General features: G+C 38.9%; 1 protein-coding gene across 4 annotated transcripts in view; it reads right to left on the bottom strand.

Annotated features, from left to right (window-relative positions):
- lrrk2 (leucine-rich repeat kinase 2) overlaps nucleotides 1–20626 on the bottom strand; it is a 32495-nt gene that overhangs the window by 10877 nt on the left and 992 nt on the right. For all 4 annotated transcript variants that reach the window (XM_036575987.1, XM_036575988.1, XM_036575989.1 and 1 more), the window contains exons 4-34: nucleotides 19762–19850; nucleotides 18219–18353; nucleotides 17838–17972; nucleotides 17314–17445; nucleotides 15246–15365; nucleotides 14638–14801; nucleotides 14462–14541; nucleotides 14215–14321; nucleotides 13473–13602; nucleotides 13250–13374; nucleotides 13026–13153; nucleotides 12668–12812; nucleotides 11511–11650; nucleotides 11257–11385; nucleotides 10920–11090; nucleotides 9676–9940; nucleotides 8828–9013; nucleotides 8603–8712; nucleotides 8439–8511; nucleotides 8124–8332; nucleotides 7776–8026; nucleotides 7487–7635; nucleotides 7284–7377; nucleotides 6978–7164; nucleotides 6688–6869; nucleotides 5412–5635; nucleotides 5174–5301; nucleotides 4139–4357; nucleotides 3713–3914; nucleotides 1114–1202; nucleotides 840–1027 (exon numbers count right to left, since the gene is read on the bottom strand). In XM_036575987.1, the coding sequence (XP_036431880.1) occupies nucleotides 840–1027; nucleotides 1114–1202; nucleotides 3713–3914; nucleotides 4139–4357; nucleotides 5174–5301; nucleotides 5412–5635; nucleotides 6688–6869; nucleotides 6978–7164; nucleotides 7284–7377; nucleotides 7487–7635; nucleotides 7776–8026; nucleotides 8124–8332; nucleotides 8439–8511; nucleotides 8603–8712; nucleotides 8828–9013; nucleotides 9676–9940; nucleotides 10920–11090; nucleotides 11257–11385; nucleotides 11511–11650; nucleotides 12668–12812; nucleotides 13026–13153; nucleotides 13250–13374; nucleotides 13473–13602; nucleotides 14215–14321; nucleotides 14462–14541; nucleotides 14638–14801; nucleotides 15246–15365; nucleotides 17314–17445; nucleotides 17838–17972; nucleotides 18219–18353; nucleotides 19762–19850 (4686 nt within the window). The remainder of the gene's footprint in view (nucleotides 1–839; nucleotides 1028–1113; nucleotides 1203–3712; nucleotides 3915–4138; nucleotides 4358–5173; nucleotides 5302–5411; nucleotides 5636–6687; nucleotides 6870–6977; nucleotides 7165–7283; nucleotides 7378–7486; nucleotides 7636–7775; nucleotides 8027–8123; nucleotides 8333–8438; nucleotides 8512–8602; nucleotides 8713–8827; nucleotides 9014–9675; nucleotides 9941–10919; nucleotides 11091–11256; nucleotides 11386–11510; nucleotides 11651–12667; nucleotides 12813–13025; nucleotides 13154–13249; nucleotides 13375–13472; nucleotides 13603–14214; nucleotides 14322–14461; nucleotides 14542–14637; nucleotides 14802–15245; nucleotides 15366–17313; nucleotides 17446–17837; nucleotides 17973–18218; nucleotides 18354–19761; nucleotides 19851–20626) is intronic.

The raw sequence follows: 20626 nt of genomic DNA, 5'->3' as shown, positions 1-20626 counted from the left end.
AATTTCCCTAAATTACCACTGCAACAGCTCAGGGGCAAAATTGATAGCCTGGATTGAAATGTCATTGCCTAAATGTACGTGTCAGAATTACGCAACGTGTAAAATAATTTTTGTTATTACTGTGGGGGAGCTCCAAGTTCAGCGAACTGCAGAAGGTCACACACTCCAGAATAATTCACCCCATTAGAAATCACTTAAAGGGCCCATATCAAACATTTTTTTGAATAAAACAGTGTGATATCGTATGTAAACATTGTTAAATACTGTTCCCCTGTCAATATGGTCCATATATGAAACATAAGCTGCAAATACAGCCTGTTCAAAATCCTTGAATATTTTTTGGTGATGTCACAAAAACATGCACATATATACACCTATTCAGCCTATAGCGGTTTAGCCCCACCCATTCATGTTGAAGGTATTTCAGCCTGAACTGTTTCTTTACAGGGAAGCCAATCAGAACATAGCTAATTCACATATATCAGTATTAGAGGCCCAGTAACAAAATCAGCCTGTTTAATTTAATGGAGTAAAAACAGGTTGGAAAATAATCAAATAAAAATTTATCACAACAACCTAACGCCATAAATGGCCCTCAGGAAAAATAAAACGGAGCACAAAAGGAGGAAATGTGCTCTTTAATAGTACCTCCTTCATAAAACTAATCAAGCTCAAATTAGACTAAAAATAATAATGGGACACATACATAAAACAGAGTATACTTTCATAAATTATATGCTGTAATCTCTACCTAACCTGGTTCTACCAACACCTCCCTCTACCAAAAATGTTTTCAAAGCTCTTTTCCTGGTATCTTCTGATCAATGCAAAGCACATACCTGCTGGGCACCAGCAACTGCTCATCCCCAAATGGCAAGGCAACCTGGAACTTCTCCAGGAGTTTGAAGTACTGTGTGAGTTGATCTTTAGGAAAGCAGTGGCTCTCAGAGAAAAATCTCTCCAACACTGAACGATGCACCACCCCTGTGGAGTTCTCACACACGCCTGAGCTCTTCAGAGTGAGAGTCTAGAGTCAAACAACCACAAAAATCACAGCTGTGCACATCTATGCGTATATGACATGCAGTGTGCGTGTTGGTGTTTCTGTGTAACCTGTGAGATAATGTTGCACAGCCACTGGGGGTCAATGAAATACAAGTCTCTGAGTTGGAGTGCAGGGTCATCAAAGTGAAGAAGCACACCTGGAATTTTACAAACATAAATCAAGGGACTGAAAGACTGAAAGCTTTAACCATAAACATCAGTGACCACCCTTCATTTATTTAATTTAGAGTCAAAGCAGCCACTACATGCAAGCATGTTCATTTTTAGGATCTAACTAAATCTACTATATATTTTTACAGAATTAGGCATGTCCACTCTTTACCTTTATTACAGCATCTATTCTTTTTGCAAGACTTTCAGTCTTTTAAAGACATTTGCAGGGATATTTTTTCACGCCTCCAGTAAGTTCAGTCTTTTAGTTTTTTAATTGTCTACTTCTCATGATCCAAGTAATCAAAAACACATTCAGGGATGTTGACGTCTGGACTCTGGGGCGGTCAGTGCATTGTTCTGAGAACACCAGCAGCTTCCTTGGTTGATTTCCAAATTTGCTTCTACCCGTTTAATTTCCATTTATTCTTGACAGCTACACATCCTTTCAGACCCATAGCATTGAGTGATCTTATCACAGTGGAAGGACAGACTTTTTTAAGGTCTGAAGAGTGAAGCTTGATTTTCTCCTCTCTCTCAAAGATGAAAGCTTTAAGTACTTTTATCTGATGGTGACAGTTTTGATGGTCAATCAGGACTCGTATGACTAGGATCCTCATCTTCTTTATATCTTTTAATAACTTTCTCCAGTAACTGCAGTTTTGGAAACTTCTGTTTTTCACTGTTTTCCTTTGACTTTCCCCTTTTTTATGCGAATATGTGAATTATCTCATATCTCTGATCTCTGATGAAAAGATAAGTAAACTGTATCAAATAATACTGAATTTGATAAGATTATTTGGTAAATTTTGATGATGTAAATAAGTCCAAATCTTTAGATATCTTTGAATCATCAGTACACCAAAATTCAAAAAACTGATTCCCATCAACTATTATTCAGTAATTTCTCAGATACAGGACAGCCTATGTAGACGGATGTTCCTCCCTTATTCTTTGACTGAAACAGTAAATATAATCAAGATAAACATAATCCCCAAATTTCTGTACTTATTTCAGTCTATACCACTTGCACTCCCCTTTCTTCATTCTTTTCTAATATGAAAAGGCTATTTAACTTTAATTTGAACAATCAGTGGCCAAGGCCTCATTTATCTCTGCTTTATCTTCTATATGATAAAGGTGGTCTTTAAATTCCCAACTTGTTGAGGTATTTCTAGGCAGCCCAACTTAGGTCAGCATTCTTTTGGTTCTACACTTCACCCATTTTACCATGGGTTTAGAAGGAGATGAGTGCTGGTGGAGAACTGGACCTCAGCACTTCTCTGATGTACTCTGATTCCTTAAAAGCACTGAAGCAGAAAAACACCCAACACATTTATTATAAACACTATTAGGGTAGGGCATGAAGTGGATACTATGCTTGGAAAGATGCCTGTATTATCCCAGTTTTCCCCTATTTGGGACAATGCAAGTTTACTCCTGGTGAATCTGATTCTGGATTCAGAATGTGGGCACAAAAGAGCTTACGAAAAGTGTCAGACCTTTATGTTGATACGACCCTGATATCTTTTAAAGATCTTAAAGAAAAATTTGGGATTTTGATATTTTAATATTTTCAGATATCTGTAAGTACATAGTAAGTACAAAAGTTCTAAAACACAATCCTTACAACGCCCACCTTTAACCACTATTGGACATGTGGTAGTAAATGACTCCTTCTCAAAAAATCTAATGACTCATCTGTATGGAAAACTTACTAATGTATCTAAAGAATCCTTGGATTCTTAAGACTGGCGTGGTGCCAAGATCTTCAAGTAAATATTACAGAACATGAGTGGAGTACTATTTGCACTCAGGAACAAACTTTGTCAATTAGTACATGATACAAACTAATCCAGTATAAATGGTTAATGAGAACTTAGAACTAAACACCTGTGTTGCTGAACAAGTTTAATTGGGGACGGTTTATAAGCTTCCTAAAAGGAGTAGATTTAGTATCATAGGTGCTTTCTTTTGATTTTGCATTCATCTGTACCTAATGTGAATATTTGCAGCACACTAATTTAAGTACAAAATAACTGTATAAATATATACACGCAATTCATTTTTTCTCTTTTTGTTACCTTTTTCTGTAGTGCAAATTAATATAAAGATAGCTACAATGTTAGGAAAAGGTGTGTACTGAGAATTTATATATTCACTTGTATTCCTTGTTTGAAATGCATACTTCCAATTTAGTAAATATATGTTTAAAAAAAACAAAGTTGTACTTAATGGCCAAATTGACTGCAAATGTAATAAATGAAGAGTGGTCTCTGGCCTTTTCACAGTATTGTACAAAACAACATGAGCACAATAAATGAAGCCACCACAGGAAGCACATTATACAGTAAGAAAGATGGACTTAACTTGCATAAGCTCTTAACTTATGAATTATTAACCTTAATGCTACCAAAAATTATTTTTCAACTAATATGTAAGGTATGTGGAAATGTCGATCCCATCACTTAGAGTTTAACAGAGGGAATTCTCTCACCCGTATCACTCAGGAAGCGGATGGCGTGAGGGAGCTCTCCCTCCTCCAGCTGCAGTGGGCTCTCCTGAATGAGCTGCAGGAGGCGCCGGTGTCTAAGCACAGGGAACTCGGCAGGCACACGGTTTCTCTCCCGCAGAACCCTCTGCTCCAGCTCCACATAGCAGTCAGGAACCAGCTGCCCCATCACTGGCTGCCCCTGGATCTACACAAAGCCATACACAGAAAGTCTTTTTACATCTAAAAATAATAGTACAGAATAAGAAAATATTTAATTGGTCTTCTCTTCAGAAACAATAGTATCTCGACTTTCTAAAAACCTTTAACCTTCTAAAAACGTTTGGAAAAAACATACTTGTTTGGTCAAATAATTCCTCTAGAATTCACCTAGTTAAGGTGCAAAGAAAGGACTCTAGTTTTGTCAGTCACCTTAAAACTGCTGGCCTCTCTGGCGATGGCCTTGCGCAGTTTGCTGATGGAGTCAGACTCCTCGCAGGCACAAAGCAGGTGGTTTTCTTTGATGGCTGGGAAACCTGGATGCGGCAGCACGTCCTCACGCAGCTTCCGCACGCACTCTTGTACCAGGCGGTCTTCGCAGGCGTCCAAGTGAGTTGCGACCAGAATCACAGGAGCGACGGGGGCTAGTGCCTAAACAGGAAAAGAGGGAATGAAATGTAGACACAGGAAGAGAGTTCATGACAAAGACACACACTTATAAAGTCTGTACAGTCAAGACAAAATAGGGTTTCTGCCTTTATTCAGCTCAAAATGAAAGCCAGAGGCAAGATTTTTTACCCTTTCTGTCAGAAAAGAAGTCAAAGACCTCAAACTAGTAAAGTATCTAGACAGCCATGTATCTCCTTTGCAAACTGTAGCTTTTAGCCTTTAGTCCTCCTCATCTGATGAGTCATTTATGTCATTTCAGTACTCCATTCTCTCAAATGTAATTTGAAGACAGTTACTACAGTTACACAGCTGAAGTAAGACATTTGGCTTTCTAGCAGTAATGTTAGCTCTCTTCAGTCACTCACTCCAGAGTTCTGAAACAAATCCACCCTTAAAAAGCACCCAAAGCAGTTGTAGTTTTTCAAAAGTTCCTCCCACCTTCAAGATACATCAGAAGGGGTTTCTAGTCTTCTAGTCCTAGTCTTTAAACTGCAAAATGTCACTCTAGAGCAGGGGTGCCCAATCCTGTTCCTGGAGATCTGCCACCCTGCAGAGTTTAGCTCTAACCCTAATCTAACACACCTGATCCTGGTAAAGAAGGACTTCAGGAGGATCTGAACATTAGAGCCAGGTGTGTTGGATCTGAGCTTACCAGGGTGGTAGATATCCAGGACTAGGATTGAGTACCCCTGCTCTAGAGTCTACTATGGCACCACTGTACTATGTGAATAAGCATGTTTACAACAGACTTTTTTTTTTTTGGCTGGGGTGTCCCTTTAAACAGGCAATATAACTTACTTTAATGTTGAAAAGCCAGGGTTTGACTGCGTCCAGCTCACCGACCCCCTTACTCAGGTCATACACCACCAAGTACATGGCTCTGGAGCACATGAAGTGAGGGTGAGAGTCACTGTATTCCTCCCCACCTTCACAACCACAGAGAGACATGTTTTTTAGAGACAACTATTTTTTTTTTAGAGAAAACTATTTTATGCCATTTAATCACAGTGAGGCATATTACACCTGACAGTCTCACCTGAGAAATCCCAGACATTCAGGATCATGTTCTTCCTGTCCCGGTCTCGGATGGTCCAATCTCTGACACTGATGCCAGCAGCACGCCCATCAGAGCGAAACTGAGAACGCTTAAGCTTCATTAGCTGCTGGATCAGCGTGGTCTTCCCACTGCCTGCACTTCCCACCACGATCAGCTTCATCCGGAAATACGGAACAGCCTTCTTCAGACGTTGCTGAAAGTACCTGCACATAAAGAGAAGCAGGGAGACAAACTCAGAGTTCACGATCCTAGATCTACAATCACAATTCATACACTTCAGAACAACAAAGTGGCGAAAACCATAGCATTACATTTTGTAAAATACTGTAGAATGTATTGTACAAAAACCTATACAGAAAAATATAAAGACCTTCTGGGCAGAATCCACATTTTTAAAATACTATTCAAATATAATATACATGACATTGGAAAAAATGAATGACTTGTTTCATGACCTGCAGTGGCAATAACTGAAACCAACACTTTCTGTAATTTGACATTTGCTGTGGAGGAATTTGAGCCCCCCTTCAGCTTTACATTTACACTGGTACGTTTTCAAGCATTAACTGCTCATTTGAAGCCCAGACACTTTTCATGGTTTTCATGGTTCCTTCAAACCACGTTTTGAATGCTGGTATGATGTTTTTATTTTAAAATTCAGGTCCTGCTAACTGCAAATGTAAAAAGCACTATGGACTATGGTCCAAAGAAAATTATCCCAAAAGGCTTAGGGATTGATTAGGTGCCCTTTGCAAATATTAGACAAGCACTAATGTTGCTTTTGGTTAGCAGTATTTTCTTCCATGCTACACTTCCTTGAATACCACTTTTGTTCCTTACTAACTTTAATAAAAGTAGGGTTTCATTCAGCAGGGCTGGTTGCAGTCAAGCATGGATGTGTTTAATCAGGTGAATCTCATAATCAATTAAATCTGGTTAATTCCTTGCTTAAGTAACTACGTTTTCACAGTGGATGCATTCTTTCCTCCTTAAATTGCATTAAATAAATGAAATATTCATTTAAAAATGTGTTTTGTGTAAGAAACACTTCATTTAAAGGTCTAAAAGCATTCCATTTACTGTGACAAACATGCAACAAGAGAAAATCAAGATGGGGAAAATACTCTTCATGGCAATGTATATAACCCCAGCCAGCACATGAGTACCATCTTTACACTTAGTGTTGATAACTGTACATTTAGTACAAGACCATCAAACAAACCTCTTTTGTGGAAAAGAGAATGGAGTTTCTGACCTGACGATGTCTTTGGTCTTGTTGCCGATGTGTTTGAGGTCAAGCTGGAGCTGTAGACCATCCAGTGGCAGATCCCACAGCCGCACCAGCTTCCCCATCTCATCAGGGAAAGAGCGAAGGCCTGCATTTCCACTCACGTCCAGAGAAGTCAGCTCTTCCAGCAGCCCGATCTGAGGAGGAAGCTAACAACAATGGAAAAATATTATAACATTCAGACCACATGGTGTAATCACAACATAAGTATTAGATACTTTCTTTAAAAACTAGAAATAAAACAAGCCAAGACCTACCTCAATGAGTTTGTTATTACTCAGATGCAGCTTCTCCAGACGGGCCCACTTACAGACCGATTCTCTGAGGTCCAGCTCAGTGATTTGGTTCTTACTGAACATCAGCTCTCTCAGATTAGCACTCGCCCACACAGCTGGACCAGGCAGGACACTGATACTGTTACTCTTCATGTCTACTGAGCGCAAACTGAACAAAAGAAGCGTCAGATAAGCATGTAAAGAGTTTAACACTTTGAAAACACACGACTCATTATGAAGATAGGAAGTCAATTACTAAGGTACAGTAGCATCTTTCAAAGCACTTACTTTGGTAAGCTGATGATTGCCTCAGGAACACTTCTAAAATTGTTCTGAGACAATTTCAATGTTGTTATTTTAGACGGCAAGTTTGGCAAAGAACCTGCAGAAAGATGTGAATTAACCCAACATCAGAAAAAGACTCAAAATTCTCTATGTTAAACAACAGTTCAACAGCATTAGCGAAATATTTTTGCAATCAAATAGCGTACTGAGTTTGTTGATGGAGGCATTGAATATTTCCAGCTTGGAGCATCCAGACAAGAAGTCATCAGAAATCAATGCTACTTCATTCTTTGAGACATCAAACACTTTCATTTCAGTCAGACAGAGAGGAAGGGAGAGTTCAGAGATTTTATTCCTATAGGAAGCGAAAGAAAAAGAGAATATCCAAAATGTTCTGCTTATAGTATATCACATTTTGTTCCCTGTATCATACTGATGTATGTTAATAGGTTTTATTTATCAAAATAAAGAAGGATAGGGCATATTCCATCATACCCCTCCAATGAGAGCTCTTCAAGGTTGTCCATAGCTTGGCCCAGCTGGTAAGGGAAAGCAGTGATGTGGTTGAAAGAAAGGTTAAGCTGGCGGAGAGTTGGACAGCGTGCACTGGGTTCCAAAATGAGCACAGGGCCAACACAGTTCCGTGATACATTAAGCACGCTCAGTGATGGTAGGCTTAAGAGTTCAGCAGGGAGTGAACGCAGTTGGTTGCCTTGAAGATCCAGCCGAGTGAGACTTTGTAAACTCTACAACCGAATTTTTTTCAAATAATTTATCAGTCATTGCAAAATAAAGAAAAAGAAGCTCTCATAAAAATTGTAAATGAGTTAAAAAAAACTGTACCTCACAGAGAGCACTGGGAAACTCCAAAAGGCTGTTGCTGCTGAGATCAAGGCGTAAGAGGTGCTCAAGCTGCTGCTGGACATTACTGTCATCCAGCAAGCATGATAGAGAGTCCAGCTCATTCCCTGATAGATCCAGCACTCTGACACCATCTCTTTCCACACCAAACAGGGGACCACTAGGGGAGGAAGTCTCAGAAAACAGGAGTCCTGCAGATTTAAAAGAAAAAGATTTAAAAAGATTTAAAAGTTTATAGCGAATGGCCAGGATCGCAATTTTTAGGACATTGAGCAATGGAAGTAGACAAATTTGTACCTCTTTGAATCTGACTATTCCTGTTGAGTCTTCTTTGCAAGCTCTCATTCAAATCAGGCTCAGCCTGGCTTCCCTATGGGGGATATTATTAAGCAGGCAATAAATATTTCACAATAAGTCACACATTTAGCCTGTCCATTTCAGAGGTCAGACTTTAAACTCACCTCAGAAATGGCACGTCTTCGTCTCCCCTGTTGTCTCGCTTTAGACCGCCCCCTCAACTCCTCTGGTGAATCACTGAAATGTCTCAGCCCTCGAACAGGGCCATCACTTCCTGGCAAAAAGAAGCATTGAAAGCTGATGACATCGCAAGTTAGCTTTAAATTTATAGCTATGAAAATGGTGATAATACAAATAACCGCTCAGTAGCTAAAGAGAGAATGACTTACCATCACTCTCCATGTCCTCAAACGTGAAGACCGTGCTGCCATCCAGCGAGATGTGAGAGGAATCATCGCTTTCCTCATCAGAGAAATATCCAGAGGTGTTCACATCACCTTGTAAACCAGAAACCCCAACCTGACCCCTCTTCTTCTGCAGGGCTAGTATCTGCCTTGCCAGCCACTGGCCTTTACCTGCATATACACCTTTGTTTTAATAACTTGCCATGGATGTGGAGCCATATATAAAGCCATATATAAAGCAAAGTTTTAGGCATCTGAGTACAAAACCAAATACCCAAAAAATTGGACAGTAGGTAAATAAAACAGAAAAATAAAACTGCAAATAAAACAGAAAGCAGTGATTTACAAATCTATCTAAAAATATACTTTCAACTGTATCTGAACAAAATACTACAAAGACAAGATATGTAATGTTTTATCTTATCAGCTTCAATGTATTTTGTAAACACAGAAGCTGGTTGCATTCTCTGCTTCTCTCGATCCAAGTACTCCTAATTACAAATTTAGACTTGTGAGTACATAAAACCTTACACCACATCTGTTCAGTGTTCTAGCACAAATTTTTCTTCTTCTTGTTCAGTGTTTTATTGTTCTCAGTAACACTTGCACATGCATGCATGCACACGTACACGCTTTATTCACATAATGCTGTCACATAACATGAGTTTCACATGCATCAATCTCACACTGACCAACTAGAAGCTAATTTAGAAGCTAATTACAACACTACTGGCCTGTTTTCCCGACATGGATTAACTTTAGTCTTGGACTACATTGCAGTGTCCGGGAAACTGGTCTTAAGTGCATAGCATGACCTGTGTTGAGAGACTCACTGTTCTTCTTTTGAGCAGTAGAGGGCGCACTGCGCTCAGAGAGGAGTGCACTGAGCCATGAAGCCTCCAGACGTCCAAGCCTGAAGCCACCCAAACAGAGGGCATTATTGGTGGGATCCAGACCCAGTCGGCCCAGGAGAAGGATGACCACAGGGCCGTCTCCTCTCCTCACACACACGCACAGAGCCCCACGTAACTGCTGCTCATGAACGCCACCACTGACCAGCACCTCAACCAGAGCCAGTGGCCCACCGTGCTCACACACCTGTGCACATACACAGTTACACATACAGATAAATACATCACAACTGTATATACGAATGTACATTGCTGAAGACTATGAACTACTAACACAAGACAAAAACTGTTATCTATAATATAAAGTTGCACCCTTTTCTGTCATTACTTAGTAGATACCTCTTAATAATAAAGGATGCCCAAATCTGGTCCTGAAGATCTACCATCCTGCAGAGATTAGTTCCAACTCACACTTGACTCAGTATTTACACACTTGACTCAGTATATCAAGCCTTCAATTTTACTGAACTGAGCATCTCACTGGTAATCCATTCTGAGAATTTGATGAAAACCCTTTTACTGTTTAAATCTGCCACTGGAGGAGTTACGGAGTCCATGCTGGCCTGAGAGAAACACAACATGTTTTCTATCACTGTATAATAGATGCATTAGGCTTCCTTTATTGTTGGATGTACTCAGATTTTTTCTGAGTGAGTGTGTGAGCTCATTTAGAGCACAATTCAGATTGGAAAAGGCTTATTATTGTTTTAACAGAGTAATGATAAAATGTAACTGATGTGTAACCTATTCCTGTTTATGCGTTTATTTGTAAAAGGAAGTTTGTGAGACAAACTAAATAGAAATCTACAAACGTTTTGCTTTGTTAGATCACATTCTTTACATATCAAATAAATGTAACAACTACTTTGAGAAACTGCATTATTAAAAGGGAAAAGTAGATTAAATGGCAGAAACCAATTTGGCAGGTTCCCATTTGCGGCTTTACCACCAAGCTGACTGCCTCTTTTAATTGAAGGTGGAATTCTCCCCACACACAGACAACAGGTTGAACGTTTTTAGCTTTAACATTCATTTTCCAATTTGAATATTAGAGCCAGGTATGTTGGAACTAAATTTTCTAATCAGAGATCAGAGTTGAGCACCCCTAAATTAAATCATAAACCCAAACATAGAGGGATTTATGATTTGGTTCAGTGTAAAGTTACCTGGTATATGAGAGACTCAGTCTTGGTTTTCTTATTGATGTCAGCACCCAGCTGGATGAGACACTCAGCCATGACCACATCTTCCTCCTCACATGCTCTCTCCAGCAGCCGGTAGCGGATCTCACTGTCCACTACCATCTTCGACAAGCACAGGCAGCTCAGTTTTTGGAGCTGAAATACATGCAGGCCATGAGACTGATATCTCTCTATCTCTCTCTCCACTTAGATTGACATAAAATGACACATTACACCTCTACAACTCTTACCTTTCTGCATTTTTTTTTTCATATTCAAAACACACTCACACCCACACATACACATACACACATAAACTCACCGGATCACCTCTCTGATCAGGAGAGCTCTCTCTCAGCTGCTGGAAAATTTCTTTCTCAAAGCCCTCTTTCTCCAGCTCAGCAGCTGCACCTGAGCATGTGTCCAACAGCTTCCATATTACCTGAAACCCCTTCAGGCCAAACAATCAAACACAAACACCAATCTTAGACCTCCAGCGTTCAATGACACAACTAAACATAAATGCAGAAAGTCTCCTTTAAACTGAAATGCTAATGGAACGTCACAGTGACCCACTTTCAGAAGCATTACTGCATCCTCCTTGTGCTGCCTCACAGAGGCGACCAGAACAGAAGCCAGCACGGGCACCATCATGCGTGAGAGTTTCTTCTTGGAGATCAGGTGAAACAGGAGGCTCAGACCCCAGTAGTGAATTTCTACAAATTATAAGGAGGACACCTTCAGTCCACGTAACAGGTTAAAGTGATGATCTGGCAAAAAATCTAATTTACACAACTTTCTCACTGCTACACATGCACCTAATCAGCCACAACATTTACTGTCTGACATTTGCCTCTTCAGTTTTAACATGGAGCTGTGAGGATAATGTAGCAAACAAGTTATTAAATCTTATAAGTTAGCATTGTTCAAATTGCATGCCTAGATCATTACACCCCTGCCACAAACCATGTCGAGTTGTTAAGTAATCACAAATAGACTTGCTTATGTTGTTTCTGACTGTATGATGTACTGTTACGTATTAAAACAATGGACAAAGATGCCAGACAGTGTCAGAAAACACACTAGCAAATCTATTTGAGATTTCTTAAAGAATTTTTGAGAAAGTGTGTGAAGATTTAGGCATGCAGTGCAGACCTGGCATTAAGGAGTCATTTAACCAGTCATCATGCCCACTATCCACCACTATCCACTAGTTTTTAGACATATTTCTAAACAGATAAACTTTGTGCTATCACTTGCCACATGCCCCATATAAAAGGTGAGATCAATTAACACAGTAGGGTTGGAATGCATTACTCTGTACTGGCTGCATTTTAGGAATGTGTTGTATGTTGTGGGACGATAAAATAAAAGGGTAACCCTTTAGTGATTGGCTGTACATGTGGCTCTCATGTTGCTTCTGAATGTGTGGCTCCTTCCACAGATCTAAACGTTTTTGTTTTTTTTTTGCTACTTACATTAGCTTCATAGTTTCAGAGCAAAGGTAAAGAAGCAAACTTCAGAGACCAAACATATATTGGCTGGTCAAGCATATTTTACTAGCATTAACATAATACTACAAAGCTAATGTGGCTTTAACACGTAACACAGAAACACTGGCATCTCTGTTTACTGATATTTCACTTCCTGATACTCTACAGGTCAGCAAAACCAGCTTGAAGGTCAGATCTAATCAAATTTTACTGGCACGGTGGACAATAACAGGCACTCACCACGTTTTTGAGGAAACATCTGTAGTGTATGCAGCACTGTGTCTATCGCCCCCTGCTGGCACATTAGGTCAACGGCTCCAGAACAGTCAGCCAGCACAGAGAGAACATCAAGCCCACACTCCTGAATCTCCTCGTTGCTGATAAACTGCAATATGAGCACACGAATACATATACTTACATACACATATACCCAGAATGCATATAGCATTTTAATGTACTTTAATAAAATAGTGGACAACGTAGCAATAAAGTACCGACATGACCTTTAACACAGTTTACGCATTGCACAAATGTCAGATGCCGTATGTATGTATGTGCAGATGTTGTTCATGTAAGTGGGATTATGCTCAACTCTCACCCTGTTCAAGGCTTCCAGGTAAACAGCATGAGCGTTCTCTACCACACACTGATTCTTCAGCACTTTCAGAGACACATCAGAAGTGTCTGGATCTGCCACAGACATGCCGTGCTCCCTCAAACTGAGGTCTGCTCTCAAACAGAAAAACACTCATTAACACTATTCACACAAGCACTGTGCTGGGAGCTGCACGTGAGCCTAAGGGCATTGGCCAGTGCTCTTACCGGGGCTGAGGAGCACCAGACTGACTCTCAGGCCCTCCAACTGGACCTCAGGCTCAAAGTTATGATCTTTCATAGTAATCAGGATGCGCCCCAGAGCCATAACACCATCATCCAGACTCACTCTCCTGTAACAGGGAGGCAGATAGTGGTGTGTGTTAGTGTATGAGATTAGTAGGTGTGAGAAAAGTGGATATGCAGGAGGATAATGAGTTCTTGCTCCTACCCTCCCTGGAACAGTGTGTGTAGAAGCCTGCAGGCACTCTCACACACTTCGCTGGAGTTTGCATGTCTCTTCATCAGTTCCACAATGTTGTAGTGGATGCCATGGGACAGCAGCAGAGACCTCATCTTACCTGAACACATGCATACATAATTAAAACCACACCATGCACCAGACCAGGCACAATGTGTGGCACAGCAAATGAGACCTATTCATAAAGTCACTGTGACACTGATTAGTGCGCTGGTGTCTTTGTATGCTGTGGTATTTTCACCGAGGTACTAGGTAATAGCCAATCAATTCCAATTCAGTATAATTATAGTAATAATTTTTACTAACATAGTTTAACATTTGGTATTTTTTTTACTAATTTGTTTATTAAATTGACATGCTGAAATTCAAATTACTATAGCAAGCTTTTCAGCTTTTATTTCTTATGTTTTTCTAGATCTCAACAATTCAATTTACACATGTGAAAATTAAACTTCAGCTAGTTAATATTTAATTCTTGACATCAGGAATTTGATTTGCACATGTGAAAATGAAATATTACGTTTTGACTAGCTCCGTTTTAAAACATAGAAAATGAATTTTCAGTACTTAAAATGTTGTAAAAAAAAGTACACATCCCCTACAGAGAACATTCATCCAACATCCAACAATTCCAAGCATTTTTATGCCTCTGGACAACATTAACAATGCATGAAAATGTCGAGCTATGACCTAATGGCTCAAATCAACTCACTGTGCCGACGTATAAGGGTGCCCAGTGTAGATGTAGCAGCCTGAAACACACCAACGCTAGAGGAGTGCGAGAGCATCACAGCCATTATCTGAATATGTACAGGAGGCCTGAGAGAGAGAAAGAGAACAAAAAAGAAAGAGAGTGACACAATACCATTTAAAGTAAAATCACTACTACTTAATTAATACTTAAGTATTTTTTTCCACTTCCATCAGTTTCACTTTCTGAGCTTATACTGAAAGCAGACCTTCCCTCTGGCTCCACGTATATATGGCTGCGTGCACTCCCATAGAGCAGCAAGCTGTTTAAGGCCCGACATGCGGCTTCCTGATGAGACAGCATGAAAGAAGAAACAGAAAGTTGAAAAAATCCTTTAAAACAAAAAAACTAAAAGAGCAGCATATAAATATTCAGCCTGCCCACCTGCACTTCTGCATCTTCATTATGTCTTTCTAAAGCTGTGCAGCAGGCCTCTCTCCAAACCAAGCTTTCCTCAGCATTACCAACCGCTCCATCGTCTTTCATTCTCTCATCCTCATCCTCACTGCCTTCCCTCTCAAGGCATTTGTTCTCCACAATTGTCTTTGCTGTCAGATCAGAGGTAAAGTGGTCAGTCTTCAGTGCAGATCAGTCTTAAGACTGGTTTAACACTGCTTAGTAATGCAGAAATGAATTATAAGCCTTTTATTACAGTTTAAAAATGTTCACAGACTAAACAGGGATGCACTGTGTGAATTAGAGCTATCAAAGTTAATAGGTAAATAACGTACTAACAAGATAAATTATTTATGGTACAAGTAGCCCCTCACATCTCTGTAATTTATGCTGAGTTTCTTATCTCGTGCAAATTGGTCACTAACGTTATAGACAGCGTGTGGCAAATTGGCATTAACCCACCACCCCAATGGAATGGAACTTTAGTGTAAATACAGTCAATGGAATGTGTAGATTTAGAGCAATGCCAGCAAAAGGTAATATTTCTCTTAAATTTATACAGATTGTTTCACCCTTCTCAAAACCTGAAGACTTACTTAGTGCAGCAAGACAGGAAAGGGCAGCAGCCTGGATTACGGCATTGTCAGGATAGGAGAGACACGCTTTCACAGCCACTCTGTGGACACCATTCAGCACCAGGATATTGAAGTAACTCTCTATAAGACAGAAACTTGAAAAGTTGAAGAGTGAGTTCTTAACAACAGAAGTGATTTCATCCTGGGCAAAATCAATCATTCACAGCTAAAAAGACTAAAAGGTTCTAGGAGTAACTGTAAAGTTCAACATTTAAAAATAATCTTAAAAAAAAAAGAATGGTATTTTGTTATTAAAATTCGGGATTATTATTAAATGAGGGATTCTGCTATAGTTGCCTGTGAGAAACCATTTGGTATTATATTTTCTGGTTTTTACAAATTATCTGAACCACTGGGACACTTAAACAGTATGCTGTCCTCTGGGGCACTCACAGCAGAGACAGTGGGGAATTTGCATGACCACAGCCTAACAGGTTATTAACAGGCTGCATATTAATCCTTCGCAGTAAAAGTGAGTAAAGACTACAACTACTAATAATAATAATAATAATGAAAACAATTTACAGAAAACAATAACAACAAAAAACAGCATAAACTGCTTTATAGACAAGTCATAAAGCTTAACAGTATTAGAAGAAACTAAAGTTGAGTTTCATTTCCTTCTAATGAAGATACTGCGCAGTATTTGGCACAGATCAACTTAAAAAGAGAAATACAAAAAACAAGGTGAAAACCGGATTAAAGCTAAATTAAAGAGACTTAATTTCCAATGTTTCTTATACACATAAAACATTATGTGTAGGGGAGTGTGGGGAACAACCTAACATAGGGCACAAATTAACGTGAACTTTTTACGTTGTTAAATAAGGTCAAGTAGCATGTGCTTCTGGCCACATTTCTTAGCCACGGTCTCCCGCGACAATTCAGAGCGAATTTGTCAGCGGGTGTTTTCAGGGCATGTAAGTAATGTTTCCAACACAATTTTTTTTTGTTTGGTTACTGAGCTATTTGTGTAAATGACAAAATCCACCTTATATTACTTTAATCATATCTTGTTGCCTACAACATAGCATTGTTTTGAAGCAGCTGACAAGCTCACAGCAAGGGCTAGTTAGGGTTAAGTAAAACCTCCGTACTGCATGGTTAGTTATAACACAGAATTCTAACTAAGCCACCTTTGGAAAACAAAGACAAATAAAGTAAACTTTGTCTTTTTGTTCTATATGTTTACACAGATTTTAAGATGCAAATGAGAAAGCATCTGAAAACAGGGAATTTCTTTTGCTTTATTAGGATCTTTCAGATTTTAGTATTTTGGTTTTAAATAAGTATATTAATAAAATTGACATTAGCAGTTGGTAAAGCTGTAGTTATTCAGAAACAATGTTTCATATTTTACTGATGTGCAATAATTAGTCATTGTTCGAGTCTCATGTCAGTTTTTACATATACTTTGATGTGTGTATCTATCAATCAATCTGTGTCTGTCTTACAGGTAAATAATATATCATGCAGTACGGTTGAAAATATATTTGTTTCTTACAACATAGAACGATATTGAATTAACTTGGTTTGCACTATTTCATGAGTGACTTTTCTAGCAAGTGTTACAACTAATGCTCTGTCTGTTACAATTGACCCCACCTATGAGGTAAACTGTAACATTACGCTTCCCGTCATTTTCGGTAGAATTGTACATGAATGGTAGGTGTTAGAAACAAAGTTGAAGTGTCCATTTGTAGCAGAGATGTTTGTGTTGCCTGAAAAAACTTAATTCCATCTTAAATACTTTTAAAGTCATTCAACAAAAACTAAAATGTGTCAGGTTGTGTCCTGTGCTCCTCTACATGTTATTTCATTTTATTTAGTAAGCTGTTTAAATTTAAATGAGTCCTTTCTTGTTCTCTATCACTTCTCTTTTCCAACATAGAGATTATCACCAATATTTATTACATCACCCAGGCGAACTACTATAAAGTCCTAATAAACATTCCATACCAAAAGGTATTTTGACCCATTAAGCACAATATCACCTGCATAACATGACCACTGACCCTTGTTTACCCACCTGAAGTCAGTTTTTGCAGCAGGCAACATCCCACCTCCTGCACACCCTCCGACTGCGAACACGCCTCCACTGCCTGACACACCACGCTGTAGCATTTCTCAGTCTTGGACATCAGGATCTCAACATTGCTTTCTAGCATCCAGACAAACACACAAAAACACATTTAGTTTCCCATCGTGTTTTTCCCCCAATCATTTAATGCTGTTACGTATCAAAGAAAGTGTTCCATGTAATTAGATAAAGATGTTTGAACTGGAGCCAACTTAACTGAATAGATGCAAGAACTTTATTTCCTTGGGGTATTTCAAGCCTAAATCTACTAACTCAATCACTAAATTCTAGCAATATGTCTTCTGCGTAAATCTTTGCATGGTTGAGCGCTCATAGCTTTGCAGGAAGTGAATGTTTCTGAAAATGCTATCGTAAATCATTGAATTTGTCGTCAAAACAGGGAGTACAAACAAGCCTTTAGCTCCCTAAAAGAAACTAAAGATTAGAAAAGCAGGAAGAACAGTATGACTTACCAGATTCAGCCAATGGTATGAGGACCTGCAGCGCAGGCAGCACTACATTCTCACTGTCCTTAAACCTACTGAGTGCACTCAGAACCACCACATGGTCCTTCCTCTCAATAAACTCCAACAGGTGCACCTCTGGAACTGAAGAAGACACACAAAGTGTACACACAGACACACAATATAGATAGTGCACAAAGACAAAAATAACAAAAAAATCGCAACCCTGATGTTTCTGACTCAAAATCCTTCCTTTTTAAAAGTTCTACACCAAAAAGTACTGAACGTATTTAACTCTCTTGAAATTGATGACTTGATGTTTCAGTACTGTATTTTTTATATGCTCTAACATTACATTATTATTACTCTCATTACATTATTATTACTTACGTCTCTCTAGCAGCAGGTGGAGAGCAGAGCAGCCCTGGAGCTGAACCTCCTCACTGTGAGGAAAAGTCTTCATGGCCTCCACCACCAACTCAAAAACATCCATCTCTTCCTCCAGAAGAAGCACTAGCAGCTCATCTACCACATACACACAAACACTTAACTAAAGAAAAAACACCATACAAAAGCATTCAAAGAGCTGGACATTATTTCCACTTAGGCAAGCTCAGGTTTCTTTTGCTGCATAAACAGGTGTTATTTAACACTGGCTACACAGTCTCCTTGTTTTGCCATCATGGGGGCTCATATACTGTACACACTGTAAAAAAAAAGGTGTCAAAAAGGGCTGTTTGGAGTGATGCCATAAAGAAATCTGAAAACCTCCAAAAATGGTTCTACTATGGCATCACTCCAGTAGACGTTTTTGGCACAGTTGTTTCTAAAGGGGAATTTCATAAATGATTTTCATTTGTCCAAATGAAAAACCCAAAGTATAATTCAACTGTTAAGATGTTAAGACTATTATACCACCATCAACATTACATATATAAAAACTCGAGAGACACGTGTGGGTTCACTGGTCATTTTGACAGTAAATAAAATGACTATATTTGTGTAGCAAGAAAAACAACCCTGGTTCCTATCACCACCATTGTAAAGAAATGTGACTCTACAAAAATGTTTCTCTGCAATGAACCATTACACATAATACTACTCTGACTAACTTTGTTTACAACTCATTGATTGAATTATGCATAGGTTTTAAACAATGCCAATTCCCCTTTAAGACTGTAATTCCCCTTTAAGAAAGAAACTGAGAAATCAACAGGTGTTTTGTGTGAATGGCCTAACTGACGCAGAATGATATCAGAAATAAAAGAACCACCACATGGTCCTTTCAAATGTTTCTTATACACATAAAACATTATGTATACATGTTTGTAAATATTATTTAGTAAGCTGTTCAAATTAAACATCTGCACCAAGTAAAGCAGTACACATATAATCAGTATGGTATACATAACATGCCATTTAAAATAGGTTACATGTCATAATGCAACCCCTTAAGGCACAATAACATAATCTTTGGGTTTTCTCATAATATACAGACTGTTCAAAGTACAACACTTTAAATGCAAGTCACATAAGGAAACACTGATAAACAGTAATGTAACTGCAGTCTGTGTGTTTGCTGAAGCTGACAAGCAGCTGAACCTGATTAAAGTAGGGCAGTGGTACACTAAACTAGGTGCAGCATGACACAAACTCAAACAGAATGAAGTACATGCTGCTCTTCCGCCCACTCCTGAACAGCAGTGATGTCAGTATCTCTCTCCAGTACCATAACACAGCTACAAATAGGGTTTATGTCGGTAATATCTAAGGATTCAGTCACATATAAACATAGACTTGGATGACCCATTAGGTCACCTTTTCTCTTTCAAAAAACTTTTGATTATTTATAATTCTGATCCCTCGCAATATAAACCGCTGAGGTTGAATAATGTTATTGTTCATTGAGAGATGCTGGTAAGAGCAAATTTACCTGACTTTAACAGCAAGGCTAGAGCTCTCAGCCCTACCATTATCACTTTAGAGTCTTCATGATGCACGGACAGCACCTTCAGAATTTGCCTGAATTTGCACATGCATGCACACACAAACACACACACACACAAACATTAGCACACATAAGCAAGCCTGCATTCACAAACACTCCTTTAAATGCATAGTAAAACTCAAATGATTTAATTAGTCAAACTTTCTACATGTATGTAAGGTGGTGAGCATTTCATTGAAGAGTAACTCCATCTATTTTTAAATTTCTACATAATTAAGTCGCTAAAGTGTAACAGTCATTCAGAGTGGTTTGATGTGAAATGCTTCATTTTAGAGTCAACCCAGGAACCAGGAATCAGATATCTGAAGTTTAAAGCCTCTAAAAGCTCCTTTTTATATGAAATGGTTGTGAATACATTGGCCTGAGACATTAGTTTACAATGATTTTCAGTTCATATATTTTTAAAAACACAATCAGGGCACACGTAGGGCACAGTAATGCAAAACATTATCAACATTACATATAAAAACTCAGACGACATGTACAAGTTCACTGGTAGTTTTGGGTAGTAAATAAAATGGCCATTTCTGTATTGTAGACGTGACTTCTGGTTCCTATCAGCACCACTGTAAAGAAATCTGAGTTGGTAGGTTTCTCTACAATGAACCATTTCACATCAAACCACTCTGAGTGACTTTGTTTAAATATCATGACTGAAATATCTGTGGAAATTCCCCTCTGTGGAAATCTGCACAAGTCCTCTGAGTTAAAGACAGAGGCAGTGAATGGGAGTTATGCAGGTAAGATAAGGCTACTTTTGCTTTCGGTTCTACTGTACATTTTTCCACTG

This window comes from Colossoma macropomum, unplaced genomic scaffold, assembly GCF_904425465.1.
Source record: "Colossoma macropomum unplaced genomic scaffold, Colossoma_macropomum, whole genome shotgun sequence".
Taxonomy (NCBI): Eukaryota; Metazoa; Chordata; class Actinopteri; order Characiformes; family Serrasalmidae; genus Colossoma; species Colossoma macropomum.
Note: the sequence above shows the minus strand (reverse complement) of the source record. Positions and strands in the feature narration are given on the sequence as shown.